Source organism: Dama dama, chromosome 1, assembly GCF_033118175.1.
Source record: "Dama dama isolate Ldn47 chromosome 1, ASM3311817v1, whole genome shotgun sequence".
In the NCBI taxonomy this organism is placed as follows: domain Eukaryota; kingdom Metazoa; phylum Chordata; class Mammalia; order Artiodactyla; family Cervidae; genus Dama; species Dama dama.
In genome coordinates this window covers 74,733,599-74,755,415 of record NC_083681.1, presented here as the reverse complement: position 1 = coordinate 74,755,415, position 21,817 = coordinate 74,733,599, and the positions used below count along the sequence as shown (strand labels likewise).

The window sequence follows — 21,817 nt, the reverse complement described above, 5'->3', positions numbered from 1 at the left end:
GAAGTGGGTTGGAGGTGTGGCGGAAGTGGCTGGGGAGTGAAGGGACGGGGAGGGGGCGGTTCCCCGTGAGACAGAGGAGCCGGATGTTTGCCGATCTTTGACAGGCGTGGCAGGGAGAGCGGTGCCCCTCCACGGTGAGCTGCGGGGCGCGGGGTCTCCCTGGGGGGTGACGGGGGCAGGAAAGGGACCGGTCAGATCTTCTGAAGGAAGGGGGTTCGGATGGGGAGGATCGGAGCAGAACCGCGGACGGGAGCGAGGGTGGAGTGGGGCCTGGGAACCTGGCCTTCCCGCTGCGCGGGTTCTGCTCCGCTCGCGTCTGAAGTGGGAGGACTTTACTTCCTCGTTCCTGGCTTCCTCGCTGACTGTCATCGAGCAAGCTCGTGGAAGGGGAAATCTCCCTGGTCTCATCTGGGCAAGCAGTAAGACCAAGAGGTTTGGGGGAAGAAGTATTCCACCTTTGCCACTTCTCGGGTCCCATTTTCGTATTCGTGATATGGGATGATGACACCCAAGCCGGGTTTGGTAAACCATGAGTTTCTGTGCAGATGTCATTGTAGTTGGAAGTTTTGCCGCTGTGTTGTGAGTTTTGCGTTTTCACAATTCTGGAGTCCCACCGAGGAGGGCGATCCCAACGCCAGAGAATACGATTTCGTGTTTATTCCATTTGTCCACGGAGGAGATTAGGGAAGAAGCTTTACTTTGCCCTTTTTGTAGAACTTTGAGAATCGCATGAATAGCAGTCCCTTAGAGAAGTATTGAAGGAATTGACCTGCACAAAGGGACCGCGTTAAGGTAGACATGGATTAGAATCTGGACTTGGCTGTATGACCCTAAGCAATGGCCTTTTTCTTTTGTTTTCTGGTGCTAGGTTTCTCAAACTGTCAAGGGTTTTACATACCTCTCCTGTTTTACATACCTCACTGGTGCTGCTGTGAAAAGATAATTTGTATCCAGCTCATGGGTGGTTGGTTCCCTTTTCCTCTGAGGATACAAATTGACTTGTTCTGTCACTCAAAAAATAACTGAGCATCTACTCTGTGCCAAATGTAATTTTGAGTAGGTCAGGCAGGATGTCTTAAACAGGAATTCTCAGAGGGCCTGTGAATCCCTTAAATTTCATGCAAGATTTCACACACGTGCTGATTTTGCTGAGGGAAAAAGCCACTAATTTCTCCAGAATTTCAGAGAGCTCCAGGTCTTCTCAAAGGTTAATACTTCTGCCTAAAGTGATTCTTGAAGATTTTTGTAAAGGTCGACATTTTACCAACTGAGAAGGGAAAATTTACTCTGAGAGTAAAGGCGTCCCAGGTTGCTCAGTGGTAAAGAATCCACCTGCAATGCAGGAGATATGGGTTCCATCTCTGGGTTGGGAAGATCCCCTAGAGAAGGAAATGGCAACCCATTCCAGTATTCTTGCCTGGAGAATCCCCATGGACAGAGGAGCCTGGCAGGCTGCAGTCCATGGGGTCACAAAAGAGTGACTGAATAACAACAAAAGGAGTATTTTGCAGAGTGGTGCAGGACTTGTAAGCGATGGGAGTCTTGGGCATCCAGGATACTTCTTTTCCACTATTTTATGTTCCAATTTTCCTGTACTAGCTTCCCTTCCCCTCCCACTGAATGGGAGCTGAGCTTCTGGGCTCACTTGGGCAAGAGCTATTGGTTGGAAAGTGATGAGAGAGGCCAGACTGGCTGGGAGGTGGAAACAAGAACGATTAGTTGTGCTGGAAAAAGAGGTTATGGGGCAGGGGAGAGGTCAGTTTGGAAGAAAGGGCAAAATAGAAGTTACTGGAAGAGGTGGGGTTAAGCTCATCTCCCTTTCAGAAAGTGTCCCTCTCCCTCCCTCACACATACTTCAACTCCCAGCTGTTTCTTCTAATCCCAGCGTCCACTTTAGCATAAGTATTTTAGAATGCTGGACAATTACATTTCAGGGAGGAGCCTTCACTTCTGTAGATGAGGAAATTAGGCCTAGATAGGAAGAAGACTTGCTCAGCATTTTGCGACCCAATCAGCTCTATGGCCCAGGTCTCGGTGTATCTCATCCCAGGCCTTTTTCACAGCATCAAATACCCACTGTGAGCAGGAAGACTTCTCTGCAACAGTTGGGGGCAAGGCTGAAGGAACTCTTGGTGTCTGGGCAATAATCCGGCAGAAGGGATGGAGAGAAGGCTTTGGCCTGGAGAGGGTTTCTGTGGGCTGCATTCTGCCCCTGATACCTGGCCAGAGGGGCCCCCGCTGGGGGAGCCTTCACAGCCTCCTGGCTGAATGTTGGGGCGATGCTTATTCCTGAATTAGGTGTTGGAGGGTCGAGACGGAATGGGGAGCTGGGGTGAGGGTCCAGCAGCACTCAGTGGGAGAAATGCATTCCCAAACAAGGAAGGACATCTTTCTTGTGTTTGTGGGAAGGGACTTGTGCTCTGGTGATAAGCAGTGAATAAGGGTAGCAGGTAAGGCCAGAGGACAGGAAGAGGAAGAAAAAGAAGTTGTGGTGTGTATTTTTTTGGGTGGGGCAGGAGAGTTGTTTGGCAGCTCAGTTTTGGCTCCAGACCTTCAAAGAGCTTTTACCACTGAAGCAGTGTGGTTGCTCTGGTAACAGGGTAGTTGTTGCTAGGTTGTTGCTACATAAGGAAGTAGGGAGCCGCCGGTTTGCCATCCAGAATCTTTGCCGAGACATGCACAGGAGGTTGTCACGTCGCTCAGAGGTGTCCAGGGTCTGGATCTGGGCTCACAGTTCTCTTCTCTTCTCTGCTACCCGTGTCTGGGTCTTGTCTGCACTCCTTATCTGCCCCGCTGTCTCTGACCATATATGTCATTTTTCGGGGCTCCAGGAATGCAGTGGACTTAGAGCAGCCTCTCCTGCGGGGTTGGCCGAATGGACTGAATTAAAAGTCCCCTCCCTCACACATCTAGTGAGCTGGTGAAGGGAGAAGCGGTGGCTTCTGTTTAGGGCCAAGGGCAGAAGGTGCCGCCTCTAGGCTGCAGGCAGCCTCGTCCCTAAAGCCAGACCCCATACCCGAGCAGACCCAACGTCCTGGCTCTTCTCCCTGCCCGCCTGTGGCCGCTGCTGTGCTCGTTTCCGCCTCCCGGATCTCTGCACTCTGGGTATGGTGGGCTTCCTCCTTCCCCACCTGTACCCTCCGAGCCTGAAGGTGGTCTGAAACCGGCATCAGGAACTCCCCACAGAGCAGAGTGGGCTTAGGAGCCTCCAGGAGCCTGCAGACTGTCCGCGGTGACTGGCAGGCAGATTGCATTTCCTGTTCCTCGATCCTGTTCTGGGGCAAAGCCAGCTGGGCCCCTTGGCTGTGGCCTTTTTCCTTCGGCCTTATTGCCTCTGGTCACCTCCTGCTCCCGGGACCACAGCTGACCTGTTTCAGGCAGGGGTCTGGAGCAACCCTGTGCTCCTTAGATTCTTGTGCTGTCTCTTCCCAGTAACTGCTGGGGTCTGGGAGGCTTCTGTGCTCTATGACCCTGGAGGAGAGGGGCATGGGCCTCAACCCTCTACAGCTGGGATGGCACAGCTGACCTGGCGGGGTGATGGGCCGTGCAGGGTGTGGCGCAGCCCTTCCACATCCAGCTGGAGGACCCTGAAGATGGGCACTGAGCCGTGCCTCTTCTGCCCCAGCTGCCTTTCCTGACAACGTGCCAGAAAACCGTGGAGCCAGGAAAGCCAGGCGCTCCATGGCGCTCTTGGCACGGGTGAGAGATGTTGAGGAACAGGGACAGAACAGGGGAGCAAAGAGTGGGGGCCAGAGGGCTTGCCGTAGAAGTTATGGGTGAAGAGAGTGTCTCGCTGACCAGCCAACTCCCTTCTGCCTCTCAGGGTTCTCTGTGGGTTCTGCTGTGTGGAGCTGTGGGGTGCAGGCTTGGCCATGGACCCACTCTCAGAGCTGCAGGATGACCTGACCTTGGATGACCCCAGCCAGGCTCTGAACCAGCTGAAGCTAGCTTCCATCGATGAGAAGAACTGGCCCTCAGACGAAATGCCTGACTTTCCGAAGTCAGGTGGGCATGGCTGGATGGCAGCAGCCTTGGGAGCCTTAGAAGGGGAGACCCCCTGCACTTCTTGTGGAAGGAAGACCCTGGGAGGATGGGGTGGGGGCAAACAGATCAGCCCCCGGTCTCAGAGCTGATCAGATCAGATGAGGGTGGAGCTGGAGCATAGGCCTTACCTGGGGAAGGGCCAGAGAGCACGAATCTCGGGGGGAGGGTGTTGTCCCGGCCCCCAGATCATCCCCTGACGTTGCTGTGTTCCTTAGATGACTCCAAGAGCAGTTCCCCAGAGCCTGTCACACACCTGAAGTGGGATGACCCTTACTACGACATCGCCCGGCACCAGATCGTGGAGGTGGCAGGTGAGCGCCCCCCGCCCCCAGCCTTGCACCTTGTCCCCCACAGTCCGCACTCCTGGCTTAAGGATGCCAGCCCCTCCTGCCTGAGGGCAAGCGGCTAGGGGAGGGGCAGGCTTCAGCCCTGACCCCGGAGCTCTTCCGGTTCCATGTACCTTTTTTTTTTTTTCTTTTCGAGTTCACTTTATTTTTGTTTTTTAATTGGAGGATGATTGCTTTACAGCGTTGCGCCGGTTTCTGCCATACCGCAATGGAAATCGGCCATGAGTATATGTGTATACACACACCCCCTCCCTCTTGGACCTCCCTTCGCCCCCTTCCCCCGCCTTGCCCCTCTCGGCAGTTTCAGGGGCAGACTCACTTGTGATGGCTGCTGGGTCTGGTCACCCACAGCCACCTCCCGACCTGTGACCTGGCCTCTGTTGGTGGATGGCGTGTGGGAGGCATGCTGAAAGCCCTGGGTGTGATTCCCAGGTCTGCTCGCTGAGCGCCTTTCCTCCTCCCAGGGTTGCTGAGAGGATGACGACGGTGAACATGTGTCAGGGCCTGGCCCACAGCCAGAACGTAGTTAGCCCTGAACATGTGTTCATTTGCTTCCCTTCCCTTTGCCCTCAGGTCAACTTTCCACCCCGAGAGTTACTAGGAGTCCCAGGGAGGTGCCAGTCCCTCTGGGGAAACCCCAACTCTAAGGAAGTCTGGAATGGCAGAGCCTCCTTGCGGGAGTTAGGAGCCGTGTGACTCCTGGGGCCTCGGCTTGCCCACACATGTGCTGCCTGCGAAGCACGGGTGTAGTGGCTCCCTCGAGTCTTGGCCTCAGTGAGCGCCCGCCCTGCTGTTCATAACACAGGGCCCACAAGAGCCCTGCAGCAGGGAGGAAGCAGAGACATAGATGACCTGGTTTCTGCCCTTAGTCCTCCTGCTGAAAGAGGAAATTGAAACTGTGGGATCCTTTGTCTTTGCTTCAGCTGTAAGCAGGGTGACAGCGTGGCCCTGCTCTGAGGTCTTGGGGTGGACGAGGGGAGCCAGATGGCTTCTGGCCCCTGGAGCCCTGCGCCGTGCTGGCTAAGGGGTACCTGGAGGCATCCGGCCACAGGGAAGGGGCAGGAAGCCCCATCTCTCCTGAATGCTGGGCTCAGGGAGGGGTGGGGAAGTTGAGAGGGTTGTCCCTAACATTTCAAGGTGTTTCCTTGGCATCGATGTCCTTGACACCTACCCTGGTCCGGGTTGGAGAACTTGGCGTTGGCCTCTCTCAGCCCTACTTAAAGCAAGGCTGAGAGTTCTTTGGTGATCTGGTCCTGCCCTAGCACAGGCAGTTTCCCTTGAAGGTTTATAACATTCTGTCCCCGCTCCCAGAGATGGAGTGTCTGATGTGAAGGAGTCTGTCTCCTGACCTCCTCCAGGCGCGCGTGCCCAAGTCACAGGCAGAGCAGGGCAGGCTGCCCCCAGCCCCGCGCAGGTGTGACCCCCGCGAGCCGAGCGGCAACTTGTTTCTGTCTCTCCAGGGTGTGATGAGCCTGAGGGGGCCCAGCCAGGTAGGTGCGATGCTGGCTGTCCGTGCTTGGCCTTCTCTGGGCTGTGGATCAAGAAGGGCTCTTGGTGGAAGCCAGGTGGGGCCAGCTTAATTGCAGCCCCACTCCCGGGAGCTGGAAGCTGGTGGTGCCGGGTGGGGGGGCGGGTGGAGATCACAGAGGATTATAGGAGGTTTGACAGCGTGGGGGCTGTGCAGGGAGACACATGCAGAGCCCCAAGGGAACGGCGCCCCAGAGGACGGAGGGGGCCTTGTCCATGGGGGGTCTTGGGGCTGGCTGTGAGCCATGGCCTGGCCTGAGTGCTGGCTCAGGGCCCCTCTGGGGGCGCATCCTCCATATGTGTGCCTGATTGCCAAGAGGTGTTCGGATTGGCACTGCCCGAGCAAGAGTTGTTTGATGAAGCCTATGGCAATGTCCGGGGAGTCCAGTTTCCTAACCTTGGAGCCCCTCCTGCAGGGGAAAGTGAGTTGTGTCCCCGACTCCTCTGCAGTCCTCTGTTGTCCTTGCTGGCATGGCTGGCGTGCTCCACGGTCAAACCTGACTGGTCCACATGGGTTCTTTCCAGTGGCATGCTGGTAAATGTTTAATAGTTGGCTCTCCAGAAAGGAAAAAAACAAAAACAAAAACTGTTATTGTAATATTTGTAGCAGTTTCAAATTCTGTCAGTAGATTTCAAGCCACCAACAGTGATGTCCCTGGCTTGCAGTATCGCCAACAGTTTAACCTTTGCACAAACGCGCCCCAGCTCCCACCTCCCATCTCCTTGGCGGCCTCTCTCAGGTTGTGGGAAGGTGCTGGTCCGGCCTGTCCAGAATGCCTGCTGGAGGAGGCGCGCTGTGGCTGACTAACCCCCGGGTTCCGCTGGGAAGTTCCTGATCGCTGTCGGGGGAAGGCAGAGGTTTCATTCTCAGGCGGCTGGTCTTTTCCTGGTGCTTTTCCACAAGCGCCGGGCCTGCCCTCTGAGCCCTGTCCCTCAGTGCTCTGGGGACAGAGCTCCTTCTTTCCCTCCAGCCTCCAGGGTGGAAATCTGTTCTCTTCTGAGATCAGTGGGGCACTCCCAGGCCTTTTTTACGCATGCGTCTTGGAGGAGCAGTTACCATGCCTACTGGCAGATGCCCAAGCCATACAGGACATGGGCAGCTGGGGCTCCACTCCAAGGAGGAGAGGGCAGGGGCTGGGCCCTGGGCTTACCCATGTCTCGTTCCTTACTGGTCTGAGATTCTTGCCATCCTGTGTCTCCCTGACCGCACCCTCACCCCCACTTTGTCCCTCATCCCCATCCTGATTTCACTTGCATTTGTAAAACATTTACTCTGGAACAAGCCCAGTAGTCAGCACTGAGGATTCATTGAGGAAAAATGCACACTCCTTCTTTCACAGAGTGTACAGTCTGGTGAAGTGGTTCTTGAAGTGGTCAGGAGGCCTCCTTGGGGATATGAAAGGTGTGGCCCTCTTTTGCAGAAAACACACACACGGGCTGGTAATATCTTGTCTCTATCATGGTGTTGGTGGGTGCCCATTGGTGGAACCCCAGTTGAGGATCCAGTGTCCCATTTACAAGGTGCTGGGGCAGCTCATTGGTGGAACCACGGGCCTCTGGCCTGTCACCTCGGCCGCTTGCTAAATCAGTTACCAGCTCTTTAAATCCCAGAGCCCTGTGAGCTCAGCCCTCCCGCCCTGCCGAAGTCCTCAAGTCTGCCAGTGTGTGTATGTTGGTCACTCAGTCATGTCCAACTCTTTGCAATCCCATGAACTGTCGCCCACCAGGCTCCACTGTCCATGGAATTCGCCAGGCAAGCATACTGCAGTGGGTAGCCATTCCCTTCTCCAGGGGATCTTCCTGGTCCAGGGATCGAACCTGGGTCTCCTACACTGCAGGCAGATTCTTTACCATCTGAGCCACCAGCCAACGAGGGTCACCTTACTGTTGGAAAGCAGCGATGACAACCTTTCAGTCCTCGATGCTCCTCCCAGCATTCCCCTGCACCCTGGGTGTCTCCTCCATTCAGAGAAGAGTAGAGAGATGATGCGTTCCCCTTCCCCCCAAACCCTCCTTTCCCCTCCCCCACCCCCCAGCCACAGGCTCATAGTAGGAGGCCGAGGGATTTATTCAGCTCCAGACTGTACATGCGGCTGGGCTGTCCAGTCTCACCTTCGTCCTTGCCCCCTGCCAGCCTGCTCTTTCTTCTGTCGGAGTCAGTGGGAAGTGAATCAGAGCAGGCAGCAGAGCCACCCCCTGCTGGCCACTAAGGAACCCAGTGCCTCAGGGTCTGGGCCAGGCTGTGAAGGAGGACAGGTGACACCTGCTCCTTCAAAATAGACCTGCTGCTGGACGGAGCTGCACTGTGTCCGCCTCAGGAACGCCTGCAGACGGAGCTCAGCTTGTGAAGTCTGGAGAAAGTCCGCCCCACGCTTTGGGAGACTGCCTAGAGCAGGCTCATAACCCAGATAGCACTGCAAGCAAACTCGGAAATAGAACTGCGCCAGGCTGACCTGGGCCAGACTACTGGCGCTTACTGAACACCCGTCACGCTTCTGGGCTCTGGACCAGCCTTGGACATTCAAAGACGGACAAGGCAGCACCTGTCTTTGAGCTGCTCATCGCCTCCGGAAGAGACAGACACGAAGATAGTTATACAGGAGAGTCAAATCATCGTGACAGCTCACACAGTGACCCCTTGCCTGCCCCAGGGAAGGAGGAGACACACAGGCTTCTGCTTGGGACGAGTCTTAAGGGTTCAGAGGAGATAGCCTAGAGGAGAGGAGCAGAATTGCCTGGAGGAAGTCCTGTCTGTCTGGCATGAGAGGCAGACGCTAAAGCCGCCTGTTGTGCACTGGCCTGAATGTGTGGAGTGTGAGCCTGCCACAGGGGGAGATGGGGCCAAGCCTGGAGAGCCCTGTGAGCTCTCTGAGGGGCTTTTACACAGCTCAGCATGGGGTTCAGGAGGAAAGGGGCGTCACGGCAGGAGGGACAGGCACAGACAGGGAGATGTTTCTAATTCTCCACGGCTGGGAGGTGGGGCCGTTTCAAAAGGAGAACGGAGCCTCTCTCTGCTGGATGGGAAACCTGACCCAGGACATTCTGGGAGGGTCCCGGCTGGCACCTTTCAGGGCCAACAGAGGCTTGGCAGTGTTCTGAGTGGAGATGGGATTGTTGGAGGGGTTGATGCAGAGGCTGGACACGATAGTCAGGTGTGGGAGCCAGGTGTGGGCTCAGGCCAAAGCACCAGGCTGACCCCCAGCAGAGACTGAGGCCATGCCGCCCACATTCCAGAAGCCTGCTTCAGTCTTGAGAAGAAGGGCAGAGCCTTGGCAACTGCTTTGGAAAAGCACTGAGTCCTGGGTTAAGTCACTGACCAGAAGGATCATGAAGACCATGGTTCTTTAAATGGAGAAGACACTCAGTAGTAAGGTGTCAAGGAATACCTTAGTCCTCAGAGGTGAGAGGCAGACAGGCCGTGTGGGCTGTGTAAATGGTTTTTTTATTTTCCTCTGAAGCAGGGGCATTAGGTGAGTGTGGTCTGGTGACTCTGGAGAGCTTGAGGCTAAAGATGAAGGGAAGGGCCCTGGGACATGGGGGATGGGGGACCAGGCCTTATCCCCTCCCGGCTTTGCTTGGGGTCCCTGGTCGACACTGACCCTGGAAGAGCATCTGGCCTCAGGAGGCTGTCTCGTGTCTCAGAAGCTCCCCGGCTTCATGACAAGGCTAGATGGTCAGACCATAGAATAGTGACTCATTTTGGACAGACATCCCTCAGGGATTTACACCATGAGCACTTTTCCAAAGCATTATAAACTCCTCTGAATGCCACTTTCTTTAGAATATCCTTAATGAGAAAGAAATGATTTGTAGAAATGTCCAGAGATCAATCAACTGTGGCCAGTAGTTCTGATAGTAAAAATCAAAAAGTGCTGTTTAGTAGTCAAGAGCAAGACATGACTAAGTCATCAGACTGATTTCCTCGGTGGCCCCAGGCTTTCTAAGAAGGTGGCTCCAAGAAGTTTTTCACATACAGGCTGCTCAGAGCAGGTGCTTCTGGGATAAGCGTGGAATTATAAGAAGATGTGGGGCAGTTGCTTTGGTGGCTGTGACTTTTTTTTGTTTTGTTTTCTTTAGTTATGATGAAATTTACATAATGTAAAATTAACTGTTTTAAAGTGTTTAATTTGGTGGTGTTTAGTACATTCTCACTGTTGAACAACCACTACCTCTGTCTAGTTCCATCATTTCATCCATAGTTTCACCCATGCCAATCCCCCATAACCATAAGCATCAGTCCCTATTCCTCCCAGTACCTATAACCACTGATTTGCTTTCCTTTGCTACAAATTTACCTAAGTAGCTCATATAAATGGAACCAAACCACGTGTTTCCATTCAGGTTCTTTCACTGAGCATCCTGGTGTCAAGGTTCATTCACAGCCTAGCATGCATCAGTGCTCCATTCCTTCTTATTGCCAAGCAGTAGTCCACTGCACAGAGACACCACATCTTCTTTATCCACCCATCCACTGACGGACATTTGGGTTGTTTTCCACCAGGCATGACTTTTCAGAAAGGCATATTGTTTTTTTTGTACCCTGGGTCAGCAGCCCTGAGAGCACCTTGTCCCTCCTTCAGCGACACGCCCTTGAGTGCAGGCAGCTGTGCAGAGGTCTGTCTGCCTGGCCCCAGTGCTAAATGGCATGGGTCTCCAGACCTGGCCCCTTTCAGATCCTCGCCTGACTTCTCGTGGCTGATGGCACACCCGCTGTCTTCTGTCTTTCTCCACACCTAGGAGATGACAAGTACGGGCGGAAGATCATTGTGTTCAGCGCCTGCCGAATGCCCCCGAGCCACCAGCTGGACCACAGCAAGCTCCTGGGGTGAGTGCCCACAGTGGGGTGGAGTGGTAGGCCCGTGCCTGGATCCCTCCTGCTGCGGGAGGCCATTGTCCTTCCTGTCCCTTCCTGCCCTGGGAGTACCAAGCCAGCCACCTCCCTCAAGGCCTCCCCTCTTCTGCTGAGGGGGCTGTTTCATCTTATTTATTCATTTGTCTTTGGCTGCGCAGGGTCTTCACTGCTGCATGGGCTTTTCTCTATTTGCGTCAGGCGCGGGCTCCTGTCTGGTGGCGGCGCAGGGACTCCTCATTGCAGTAGCTTCTGTTGTGGCAGAGCACGGGCTCGAGGGTGCCCGGGCTTCAGGAGTTGCAGCACGTGGGCTTGGGAGTTGCATTCCCGGGCTCTGGAGCACAGGCTCAGTAGCTGTGCACGGGCTTAGCTGCTCCGTGGCATCTGGGATCTTCACAGACCAGCTGTTGAACCTGCATTGGTAGGGGGATTCTTTACCACTGAGCCATCAGGGAGGCCCTGTTTTTTTATTTCAATAATTTTATTAGAGTCTGACTGTGCTGGGGCTTCGTTGCCGTGTGGGTTTTTCTGTAGTCTCCTCCTGGCAGTGCACGGGCTTCTCGTTGCCGTGGCTTCTCCTACTGTGGCCCGCAGGCTCGTGGGCACACAGGCTGCACTAGCTGCAGCTCCTCAGCCAGCTGTTTTACATCTGGGGGGTGGGTGGGCTAGGAATCAGACCTGGTTTCTAGTCCTGGAAGCCATCTGCGTGACCTTGGCAAGTGTCTTCATCTCTTCCAGCTTCTTTTCACTTTTCTTAGGGGATGATACAGCCCTCGTTCCTCGTGGGAGTGAGATATCCCATGTGAAAATACTTTGAAAAGTCAAATACTGTCCAAACGCGAGGCCTGATTAAGATGATGATCAGTCTGAGGCGGTTGCAGTTGTTCACTATTTACATGAGTAATTACCATTAATTGTATTTTGTGCCACATCTGGTGAAACGACTATGTGGGTTCTGAATGCTAAGTACATAAAATAGCTCTGGTTGGTCTGGAAATCTCCGAAGGCTGATTGAAAGTGGAAGTGTGACAGGCTCTGTCCTGCTAAGTGTGGGTCCCTGGGCCCCCACCAGGCCTGCGCTGAGTCCACAGCGCGTGCAGGACCCCCAGAGGCAAGGCTATAGCTGCCTTCCTCCTGAAGCTCCTCCTCCGTGTGTGCACAGATTCCTATCTTGCCCTCCTTTCCTGACCACTTCAAAGCACTCCCCGCGATTGATAATGTCTGCCCTGCCCTTACTGGCTCTTTGGGGGTCCTGAATGGTTGTGTATGTGGAGGGGCTGGTGTGGGGTCTGGGACCGTCTGGGGCTGCGGCAGCAGAAAGGCGCGGGGGCGTGGCGGGGGGTGGTGGATTGCAGAGTCTTTGCAGTCCTGTGTGACTGCTTTCCCTCTGGTCTCCGTAGCCCTCCTCCCGGGGCTCCTCGGCCGGCCGTGCAGGCAGGCACAGCCTTGCCCGGGCCTGTCCTGCGGCCTGCCTGAGGGGGCCTGAGTCACATGCCCTCCTCTCTGGTTTTATCTCAGCAACTGGCAAGGCATGGGACAGACCCCTGGCCTGATGATGGTCCGAGTAGGAGGAAGTCAGAGGGAGGGAAGGTGGGAACGCACCCAGTTTTCAGGAGAGAGCTTGCTGGGTAAGGCCGCCCCCCACTTGGGGGCTTCAGGAAGCCCTCTGTCACCCATCCCATCCATCCTGCATTCCTTCCCAGCAGGATCTTACCCCCTCCACCCGGCCTTGAAAGGAGGCACTTTCATCTCGCATCAGTCTTGTCATCTTGTTTCCAGTCTGATTATCTCAGGCTTGGCTTTTCCCAGCTGTCCAGTCAGATCTGGGGGTTGAAATAGAAAGTGCCTGAAGCTTGGATGCAGAAGACCAATGAAACTTCAGCCCTGCCATTAACTAGCTGTGTGCTTGGGTCACGTCTCTCCTGAGCCCTATAAAAATAAGAATTGTGCTTACCGGTTGGTGTGGGCCTTAGGTAAGAAAATATACATGAAATGCTATTGTATTCATCTGTATCACAGATTTCAAGGATTTAGAAAAATGTAGATAGCGATTAAGAAGTTTAAGTGCGATAAAGTGTCCCATAAACCAACCACCTGGAGAGAAAGACCACTGTTAATATTTTAGTGTATTCACGTCCTATTTTTTTTTCTGTAACATATATTGTATCCTATAGTCAGTTTTATATGTTACATAATGTTTTTATCTTCTGAGCATTAGACATTCCTCAAGGACATCCTTTTAAAAAATTGTTATTGATATATATGTATCCAGGAAAGCAAGCACATTATGTATACTACTTTATAAATTTTCAAAAATTAGATCCTTTTGTAGTTCATGAGCATGATGATTGGGTGCTCACGCTGCTGCGTGACATGTGCCTCCCTCCAAATCTTGTTACGACATCGGCACATTACCTGTCTGACGTGAAAAAAAAAATGTTTTTTCAAAAATTAAATATACCCATATCATCCACACCCACAAACCTCCCTTCGCTCTTCCAGTCACTGCCCCAAAGTGTAACCACTGTTCTCACATCAAGCTTCACAGCTTGGTTCTGTCTGCAGAAGCATCCTGTGGGGTATTCTGTTTATAGATGTCCTGTGATTTATTTAACCAATTCCCTATTCTTGGACACTTAGTTTGCTGCTCATTTTTCCCCCCATTATAAAACAGGCTATAATGAACAGCCTTTTATTAAAACACTTCTGTCCATCTCTGATTAGTTACTGGGGATAAATTCCTGGACACATTTTTACCAGGTCAAACAGTATGAATGTTTCATAGCTTCTGATAAACATCACTTCATTGCCCTCCCAAATGTCCTAACATTTATCAAAGGATGAGTGTATTTTCACTACAACCTTTGCTGTTTTACTTATTTATCTTTGTAAATCAATTGTGTGGCATGCAGGATCTTAGTTCCCCCACCAGGGATTGAACCCATGCCCATTGAAGTGGAAGCTCTGAGTCTTGACCACTGGACCACCAGGAAAGTCCCTCACTTTTGCTGTTTTACAGTTGCAAAATGCCCTCTTTTTATGTGACAGCTTTCTTGCAAAGTGCTCAATGTGTATGAGGGGTAAATTATTGTGCATTGACGATGATCAGAATTAAGATAGTAAATCTGGCATCAGACACCTCACACCCCCACTAGTGCTGTCCCAGCCTGGCACCTGTGAACCAGTGTTCAGGTTACCCTCTCTGGGTTAGGTCAGATTGTGTCTGGGCACTTAGTCCCATCCTCGGGCACTTTTCCTGGCTCCTTTCCTCCTTCCCCGCATCTCCTTGGAAGCCCTTAGCATTCCTGTGTGCCCAGCCTCCCAGCCTGGAGGAGCGTTCCTCCTGGGACCTGGGAGCTGTTGGCCAGGCAGGAAAAGGGTTTTCCCCAGGGCTCCTCTCCCTCTCTGGAATTCATATTCATTCACTTCCTACTTCCCCACCTCAGATGAGCCCAGCATCCACGTGTGTGTTTGTATTAGATGGTAGGTATTGTGCTGTGAGGATTGAGAACTTGAACTGTGGGTCCTTGGTCCACAAGATGTCCTGAAAAAAAAAAAAAAAAGACTAGAGCAGGAGAGGAGGTTCTGTATCCACTCTGATCCCCTTTTACAGTGTTCTGTAGCCAGCCCTGCGGGTGTAAAAGGCAGACCTGTCCCATGATCAACACGGCCAAACTTGGAGTCACTTCACCTCCAGGCTCTCCCACAAGCTTGACCTCTCTGAGCCTCACTGCCCTCACTTGTAAGAAGGGAATAGTGTCAGCCTCCATTATAATGAGGAAGACGTGAGATAGTGTATGCAAAGTGCTCAGTGGACACTGAAAGCTTAATCCTGATCACCATGGACTCACAGCACCCCCGTGAGGGGAAGGGCTATTCCCATTTTGACTGGAGGTATGTGAGGTGGCTCCAGTTAGAGTCCTGGTCTCCTGACTTGTAGTCAGTGCTCAGGAGAACTGTTGTTGTTACTGTTATCCTCTCCCAGCGCAGCTGTTCCTCGTCCACCACAACATGGTGACCAGTTGTTCGCTGGCGGAGGCGGGAGGGGCAGCTTCTTGGGTGCTCGGGGTCTGTCTTACCCGGGCCTCCCCTGCAGACATGCCTGAGTGGGGGTGTCTCTTGCAGGTACCTGAAGCACACCCTGGACCAGTACGTGGAGAGCGATTACACGCTGCTGTACCTACACCACGGCCTCACCAGCGACAACAAGCCCTCCTTCAGCTGGCTCCGGGATGCCTACCGGGAGTTTGACCGCAAGTGGGTGGGGGCCTCAGGGGAAGCTCCAGGGCCCTTGGGGGGCCAGCATCTCGGCCCTATAATGGGCTGCCCTGTGCTCAGGCAGGAGTGTGTACTCCATGCCTGGGGGAGGTGGGTGCCCCCCCAACCTGGTGACGGCACACTAAGACTCTCAAATTGGAACAGCCTGGGCTTAAATCCCAGTTTCTCTGCTGAGTCGCTCCATGACTTTTCATGCTCCTTAACCTCCCCGAGCCTGTTTTCTAACATGTAAGATAGGGCCGCGGTGGCACACACCTGGCAAGCTTGCTGGGAGTCATCAAGTCAGGAAACACACATCAAGGCCCGGCTCTGTGCCTGTCCCCCGAGCGCCTGTTCTGTCTCTGCAGGTACAAGAAGAACATCAAGGCTCTCTACATCGTGCACCCCACCATGTTCATCAAGACCCTGCTCATCCTCTTCAAGCCCATCATTAGGTGCGTGGGTTCAGGGTGGGCACTGATCTCTCATGCCCCTCTGTGAGCTGTGACGCAGGTCCCCAGGAAGCCACCCATCCTGGGGACAGACTAGTCAGGCCTCTACCTTGCAATCGGGTGGGCCGCTGAGAGAGTGTGGAGGCCTGCTGGAGCCGGCCTGCCCTGGACCCACATGCGCTCTCTTCCACCGACAGCTTCAAGTTCGGGCAGAAGATCTTCTACGTGAATTACCTGAGTGAGCTGAGCGAGCATGTGAAGCTGGAGCAACTGGGGATCCCCCGCCAAGTGCTCAAGTGAGGCCGGGGTGGGGGCTGTGTGTGCCCAGCGGGCACCCTGTACACACAGGTCATGGCTGTGGGGGGAGCGCATGCCAGCCGAGGGGAGAAGCAGCCTTGAGACCCCCAGGATACACCAAGGATGCAGATGTAACGGGAAAGAGGCAGCACATGGGGTCAGAGTGAGCCAGTTCAGGCCCCATATCTGCTGCTGGACAGCTGTCACGGAATCTTTCCATCTTCTTTTTAGTTTTACGTGGTGTGCAGTCGCTTTACACTGTTGTGTTCGTTTCTGTCGTACAGCCCCGTGAATACGCTCTGTGGACACAGTAGAGCTCCCTCACCCTGGAGCCCCCCTCCCTGGTGGACACGGGGGAGGGGATGGGGAGTAAGTGAGAGAGAGAGTAGCCCTGAGTATAGGCACCACCGTGGGGAAGACAGATAGCCAGGGGGAAGCTGCCGAGTGACACAGGGAGCTCGGCTCCAAGCTCGGTGATGGGTCTTTCTGAAGTCTTCACTTGCTGCTGGGCAGAGCTGGGTTGCTGCGAGGACTGAATGAGGTCATCCATGTAAGGCAGCCCAGTGTCTGACACACAAGAGTTGCCATAGTGACCACAGGGCCAGAGTGGGGCCGACCCTCCTCACTGCTCCCGCAGGTATGATGACTTCCTCAAGTCCACACAGAAGAGCCCCGCAACCGCCCCCAAGCCCATGCCACCACGGCCCCCTCTGCCCAACCAGCAGTTCGGTGTCTCCTTACAGCAGTGAGTATGGGAAAGGTGGGGTGGGGCGGGCATCCGGGGGCCGGGAGGGCGGCAGGGCCCTCACGGCCTCCTGCCCACAGGCTCCAGGAGAAGAACCCAGAGCAGGAGCCCATTCCGCTCGTGCTGCGGGAGACCGTTGCCTACCTGCGGGCCCACGGTGAGTGCCGGGTGCCCTCCGCCCTCGGGGAGCTGCGGGGCAGGGCCGGGCGGGGTCGCACGTGCACCAGTACCCGCTCTGACCCAAATGGGAAGCCCAAGATGCGCGGAAGGGGTTGGGGGAGCCCACACGGCGTCCCAGAGCCCTGAGACTCACCAGGCCCGGCCACCCTCAGCTCTCACCACTGAGGGGATTTTCCGGAGGTCGGCCAACACCCAGATTGTCCGGGAAGTGCAGCACAAGTACAACATGGGTGAGTGGCCCCCAGGGGTGTGCTGAACCCCGAAATCGTGTGTGTGGAGGGCATGCGTGTGTGGGTGCGCGTGCGTGTCTGTGTGTGGTTTCTGTGGCATTTGGTATGATTACACCCGTCTCACGCCTGCCTGCTTGTCCCAGACCTACTTCCTCCTAGATGAGGTTTCTGGAGGGAGGTGAGGAATAGCCGTGGTGCGTGTTCAGGGGCCCCACCCCGCAGATGGCCTGGCCCTGTGCCCTTGTCGCGTGGGAGGCGGGGCTTGTGGCCAAGGGGGCGGTCAGGATTGGCTGCCGGCCTCCAGGCCCCGCCCAGCTCCTCTGCACCGCGCCCCGCCCTCCCTTCTCCAGGGCTGCCCGTGGACTTTGAGCAGTACAACGAGTTGCACCTGCCGGCAGTCATCCTCAAGACCTTCCTCCGGGAGCTTCCCGAGCCCCTGCTCACCTTTGACCTCTACTCCCACGTGGTGGGCTTCCTCAGTGAGTGCACCCCGCTCCCTTCCCCGGCGTCCGCAGCGTGGGGTCGCAGTTGGCCTCAGAGCGAGCCTGTCCGCCCGGGAAAAGTCTGGTTGGGGGGGTCTCCCTCGGGCCTGCTGACAGGGCTTCCCGAACCCGTGTGACCCAGCCCCCATTCCGCACAGACGTTGACGAGAGTCAGAGAGTGGAGGCGACGCTGCAGGCCTTCCGAACGCTGCCCGAGGAGAACTACCTGGTGCTGCGTTTCCTCACTGCCTTCCTGGTGCAGGTGAGACTCGGGGCGGGCCTCTCCCTCTCCCGCTCACCTGGAGTGGGGTGGGGGCCGCTGCTCCTGGACTCCGTTGCCGGGCGTGGGAGGCGGGGTCTGTGGTTTCCGGCTGCAGCGCACCCTCCTCCCCCGCCGTTCCTCACACAGGTCTCGGCCCTCTCTGACCAGAACAAGATGACCAACACTAACCTGGCCGTCGTCTTCGGCCCTAACCTGCTGTGGGCCAAGGACGCCGCCATCACCCTCAAGGCTATTAATCCCATCAACACCTTCACTAAGTTCCTCCTGGATCACCAAGGAGAGTTGTTTCCTAGCCCCGACGCCAAGGGGCTCTGAGTGCCCGCCCAGCCCGCCCCCTGCTCAGACAGCCCCCACTCTGGACTTTCCCTCCTGGCTCCAGCCTTATGAGAGCCTGGGGCTCCTGCCCCGAAAAGGGGCCCTGAGTCCCCGGGAGAGGGAAGCTGAAGCCCGCCCCCGGGACAGCTCCTCCTCCCTTTCTGTCCGGCTCACCTAGCCGGCTCCAGTGGCCTCACTGTAACCACAAGACCTTCTCTCTTCGCCTTATACTTCTCACTGCCTCCTTGGGTCCCTGGCTCCTGCGAGGCTCTGCAGAGCTGGCTCTTCAGGCGGGAGGCCTGGCCCCAGCAACCGCTCCCCTGCTTCCTCCTGCCTGTGTCCCTGGCAACTGGAGATGCCAGAATCACTGCCGGCTGGGCTGGTAGCTGGGGCTGGTCCTCTCCCTTCTGCCTTCGGGGGAACGAAAGGCTGCGCTGGCTGGGCTGGCCCTGCCGAGGCTCCTCCCTGTCTGGGGGAAGGCCTGGTGGCAGGCACCCTGTTCCTGTCTTCTCCCCTCTGACGGCTCATCCTTTGGCACTTCCACAGCGTACGGACGGCAGGCTGGAGTCCCACGCCTGCCTTCTCTTCCGCACATCCTGGGTCAGCCTTTCCCAGATGGTACTGCCCCCCGGGCATCCTCACACCCCTGGTTCTCCTGCCAGGACTGGGAGCTTGGGTGACGGGGCTGGGACCCTGCCTCCGTTCACAATAGACGCCCCACTCTCAGCCCTGACAGCCCCCTAGGGTCCAGTCAGACCGGTGACCAGCAGCCCCCCGCCCACCCCCTGCCTTGCCTCTCCTTCCCCCCCGACTTGGACACATCCTTGACCTAGTCTGTCCTGGAGTCACAGGGGGCCCTGCTCCGGCCTGGCCTGACTCAGGGCCTCAGATGGATGGTGGCTCCTTCCTCCAGTTGCAGACTCCTGGAGGGGCCGGGTAGAGACTTTGCTGATTAGATTGGCCCCTGCCAGGTAAGTTCTAGCAGCCTCCCCCTGGACCTGGTGATGGCGGAGGCCCCTCTTTCCAGCTGTCCCTTCCTGGTGAACCTCCTTCCTGAGGCCTCGGCCGGAGCCCGCACCATGGAGGCCTCTCTGACCAGCCCTGCCCCATCTGCGAGCTCTGTCCCCAGGACACTGGCGTGTCAGGGCCCCCACGGACGGATGTGGCTGCTGTCAGCCACTGTGTCTCCAGGCCAGGCCCAGGCTTCTGCTGTCTGCCTGCCTTAGTACATCAGGTGTTGCTCGCCGTTCCATTTACTGGGGAGCCTCGTGGATCTGTTCGGTCTCTCTCCTGTCCCCCTCCCCCCGCCCCTCACCGCTAGTCTTTACCTGGGGGCGCGGGGGACTTGTACTATGAATCAAGTGTTCACATTCATACTTAATGACTTCCTTGGCACCAATCGTGTATTTTACCTTTGCACTTTTTATATTTCAGTAAAAATCGAAATGGAAAACTTTGCATCTGGCTGATCATAGAAGTGGCCATGGAGGCTCAGAACCATGTGGGAGGTGCAGGGTGGTTGTGGAAGAGGGGAAGATAGGGCCACAGGAAGCCCCCGCCCCATTCGTCTGACCCCTTCCACATCGAGCTGGGATGAAGCCAGCTTTCTGAGCATCTTCCACGCTTAGAAGCATGGACAGTCACCTTCATTCCAGCTGGCCCCCAAGCGCTATATCCTATTAACCAGGACCTCCGTCCCCCAAACAGAGCGGACTGTGGTGGGCCACGGCACGAGCTCTGGAGTCAGGCCAGGGTTTGAATCCTGGTTCCATCACTCACAACCAGCTCTGACTGGTAATTGTCATGCAGCTGGTCCCATCGCTGAGACTGTTGCTTTGTGTCTCAGAAGATCAGAACTACGGTTGTCCTTCCTAGATGTGGAAGATGTAGAATGTGTTCCAGCCACCCCCACCCCGAGATACAAAAATCCAAAAGTGGCGCAGTATTTGCAATATAACCTACATACATCTTTTCTTTAAATTATTTCTAGATCACTTAGAATACCTAATACAATGTAAACGCCATGTAAATAGTTGCCAACATGCAGCAGATACACATTTCGCTTCTTGAAACTCCTTGGAATTTCCTTTTTCCAAATATTTCTCTATCCAAGTTTGGAGGAGCTCTCAGATGTGGAACCCACAGGTGCAGGGGCCAACCATGATGTACACACAGCATAACAGAATGAGTGCCCAGTGGAAACGGGAATGCTGGTCATGTTGCAGATGAATGAAGTGACAGTCCCAACCTCTAGTAGCAGCCAGGGTTGGAGCCCTTATCTCCTGACCATTGCGGTCCTGCCCATACTTCCCTCAGCCAGAGAGCTTGGCTGTCTCCTCTTGCTACCCAGTCACGTGGAGGCTATGAAAGATCCAGCTTTCCTCTTTTGAGCGGGTTTGGCTTTGCTTTCAAGTTTAAGATAGGGACTTCCCAGTGCTCCAATAGCTAAGACTTCATACTCCCAACACAGGGGGCTTGGGTTCAATCTCTGGTCAGGGAACTAGATCCTACCTGCCGCAACTGAGTTCACACTCCGTAACTAAAAGATCCCATGTGCCACAGCTAAGACCTGGTGCTGCAAAATTAATATTTAAAAAAAAACAAAGGTTAAGATGGTAAAACTTATATGAATTTTAACACAATCTAAAAAAAAGTGGTATGTCACAGGGAGCACCGGCCGGAGTTTCACTTGGCACAGTGGCCAAGCTCCAGCTGTTAGCTGCTTGCCGGCGGATTACAATCAGGAGGGTACGGTGGCCTCCGTCAGGCCTGTTTTTTTATCTCCTCATTGCTTGATTTGGCGGAGGAAGGCGGGCCAAAGCTGTATGATCAAGGCAATGGTTATAAACGTTGAGGCGCTGAGCTCCAGGAAGCCAGTCCCCCTCAGCCCACCCCCTCTGTCCAGGTAGCTCACACAGAAGGTGCCTGCTGCCTGTCTCCCTGGGTCTGCTCAACTCTAAGCTGGGGGACTATTTGGAACAGAGGGGCGGTGACCCAAGGAAACGATGAGGCAGGCGGTCGGGAGACAGCTGTTGGTTTGGGTTGGCCTCTGGCAGGGACCTCTGATGAGTGACTCAAAAGCCAGTTTACCCCTGCCTTGGCAGCGGTGGGTCTCTAGGGGCAGAGCGTAGGGACGTGCTTTAAAGGGGCAGGACGCTACCAGACATGGGGCAATTGAATGCTTTGCTTTCCGGGGGGCTGGGGGGACCCCAATTGAAAATGAGGACTCCAAGGACAGTCTTAAGCACCATTTCTGACCCCGGGGTGGGACGCATGCGTGGTCAGGTGTCATGGGCAGCGTCACATGCAGTTCGCTAACAAGCAAGGGCTCTAGGGCTCAAAGTGGCAGCGGTGGGCGGGCCCATCCTTTTTAGCCCCTTGGAGCTGAATTTAGAATTTTCTAACCTGCCCTTTTCTCCCCTGGGGCCTGGCTTCAGCCTGAGGGGCGTGGGAGGCAACCAAGACAGCACTCGCCTGGGTTTGTCGGCAGCTCCACCTTCTGCTCCCTCTCCTACCACGGGCAAGGCAGAGGAAGGAGCTGGCGGCTCCCAGAGGGCCAGGCAGGAGTAACACCCGCAGGGCTCTCCTCTGCCCCGGGGCCAGCTGTGTGTCAGATCGGGGCAGGGCCCTGGACTTCACTCAGCCCCTCTCCTCCCGTCTGGTTTGCTCAGCCATAACCCCTCACACCAGATCGGCAAACATCCCGGTGGTTTGGGGGGGTCCCCCGCCCCCTGCCTGGTCTCTGGAAACAGGACAAGAGCACGGCCAGCTGTCTCTTGCTGTCTTTCCCTCTGAGCCAAAGGCTGGCG

General features: G+C 55.4%; 1 protein-coding gene, 1 long non-coding RNA gene and 1 other non-coding gene across 6 annotated transcripts; 2 read left to right on the top strand and 1 right to left on the bottom strand.

Annotated features, from left to right (window-relative positions):
• Positions 1 to 16: 16 nt before the first annotated feature.
• Positions 17 to 19,466, top strand: ARHGAP1 (Rho GTPase activating protein 1). 2 transcript variants are annotated; one of them, XM_061152971.1, is made up of 14 exons: positions 17 to 134; positions 3,824 to 4,005; positions 4,260 to 4,355; positions 5,852 to 5,881; positions 10,656 to 10,743; positions 14,893 to 15,024; positions 15,393 to 15,479; positions 15,674 to 15,772; positions 16,411 to 16,518; positions 16,599 to 16,675; positions 16,851 to 16,928; positions 17,279 to 17,407; positions 17,569 to 17,672; positions 17,820 to 19,466. In XM_061152971.1, exons 2-14 carry the CDS (start codon positions 3,873 to 3,875, stop codon positions 18,006 to 18,008), a joined length of 1,350 nt encoding a protein of 449 aa, XP_061008954.1. In that variant the 5' UTR covers positions 17 to 134; positions 3,824 to 3,872; the 3' UTR covers positions 18,009 to 19,466. The 2 variants fall into 2 exon arrangements, with proteins under 2 accessions (XP_061008954.1, XP_061008962.1); XM_061152979.1 differs by lacking the exons at positions 17 to 134; positions 5,852 to 5,881 and adding an exon at positions 3,684 to 3,699.
• LOC133063518 (uncharacterized) lies at positions 10,750 to 17,824 on the bottom strand. Of its 3 annotated transcripts, none has more exons than XR_009694429.1 (4): positions 17,710 to 17,824; positions 15,301 to 15,386; positions 14,209 to 14,311; positions 10,750 to 13,186 (listed from the first exon to the last, which is right to left on the bottom strand). It is a non-coding gene; the product is annotated as an uncharacterized LOC133063518 (long non-coding RNA). The 3 variants fall into 3 exon arrangements; XR_009694427.1 differs by having other exon boundaries at positions 10,750 to 12,590; XR_009694428.1 differs by lacking the exon at positions 17,710 to 17,824 and adding an exon at positions 15,586 to 15,698 and having other exon boundaries at positions 10,750 to 12,590.
• On the top strand, positions 13,088 to 13,192 carry LOC133064986 (small nucleolar RNA U13). The gene has a single exon (XR_009694802.1). It is a non-coding gene; the product is annotated as a small nucleolar RNA U13 (small nucleolar RNA).
• Positions 19,467 to 21,817: the final 2,351 nt, after the last annotated feature.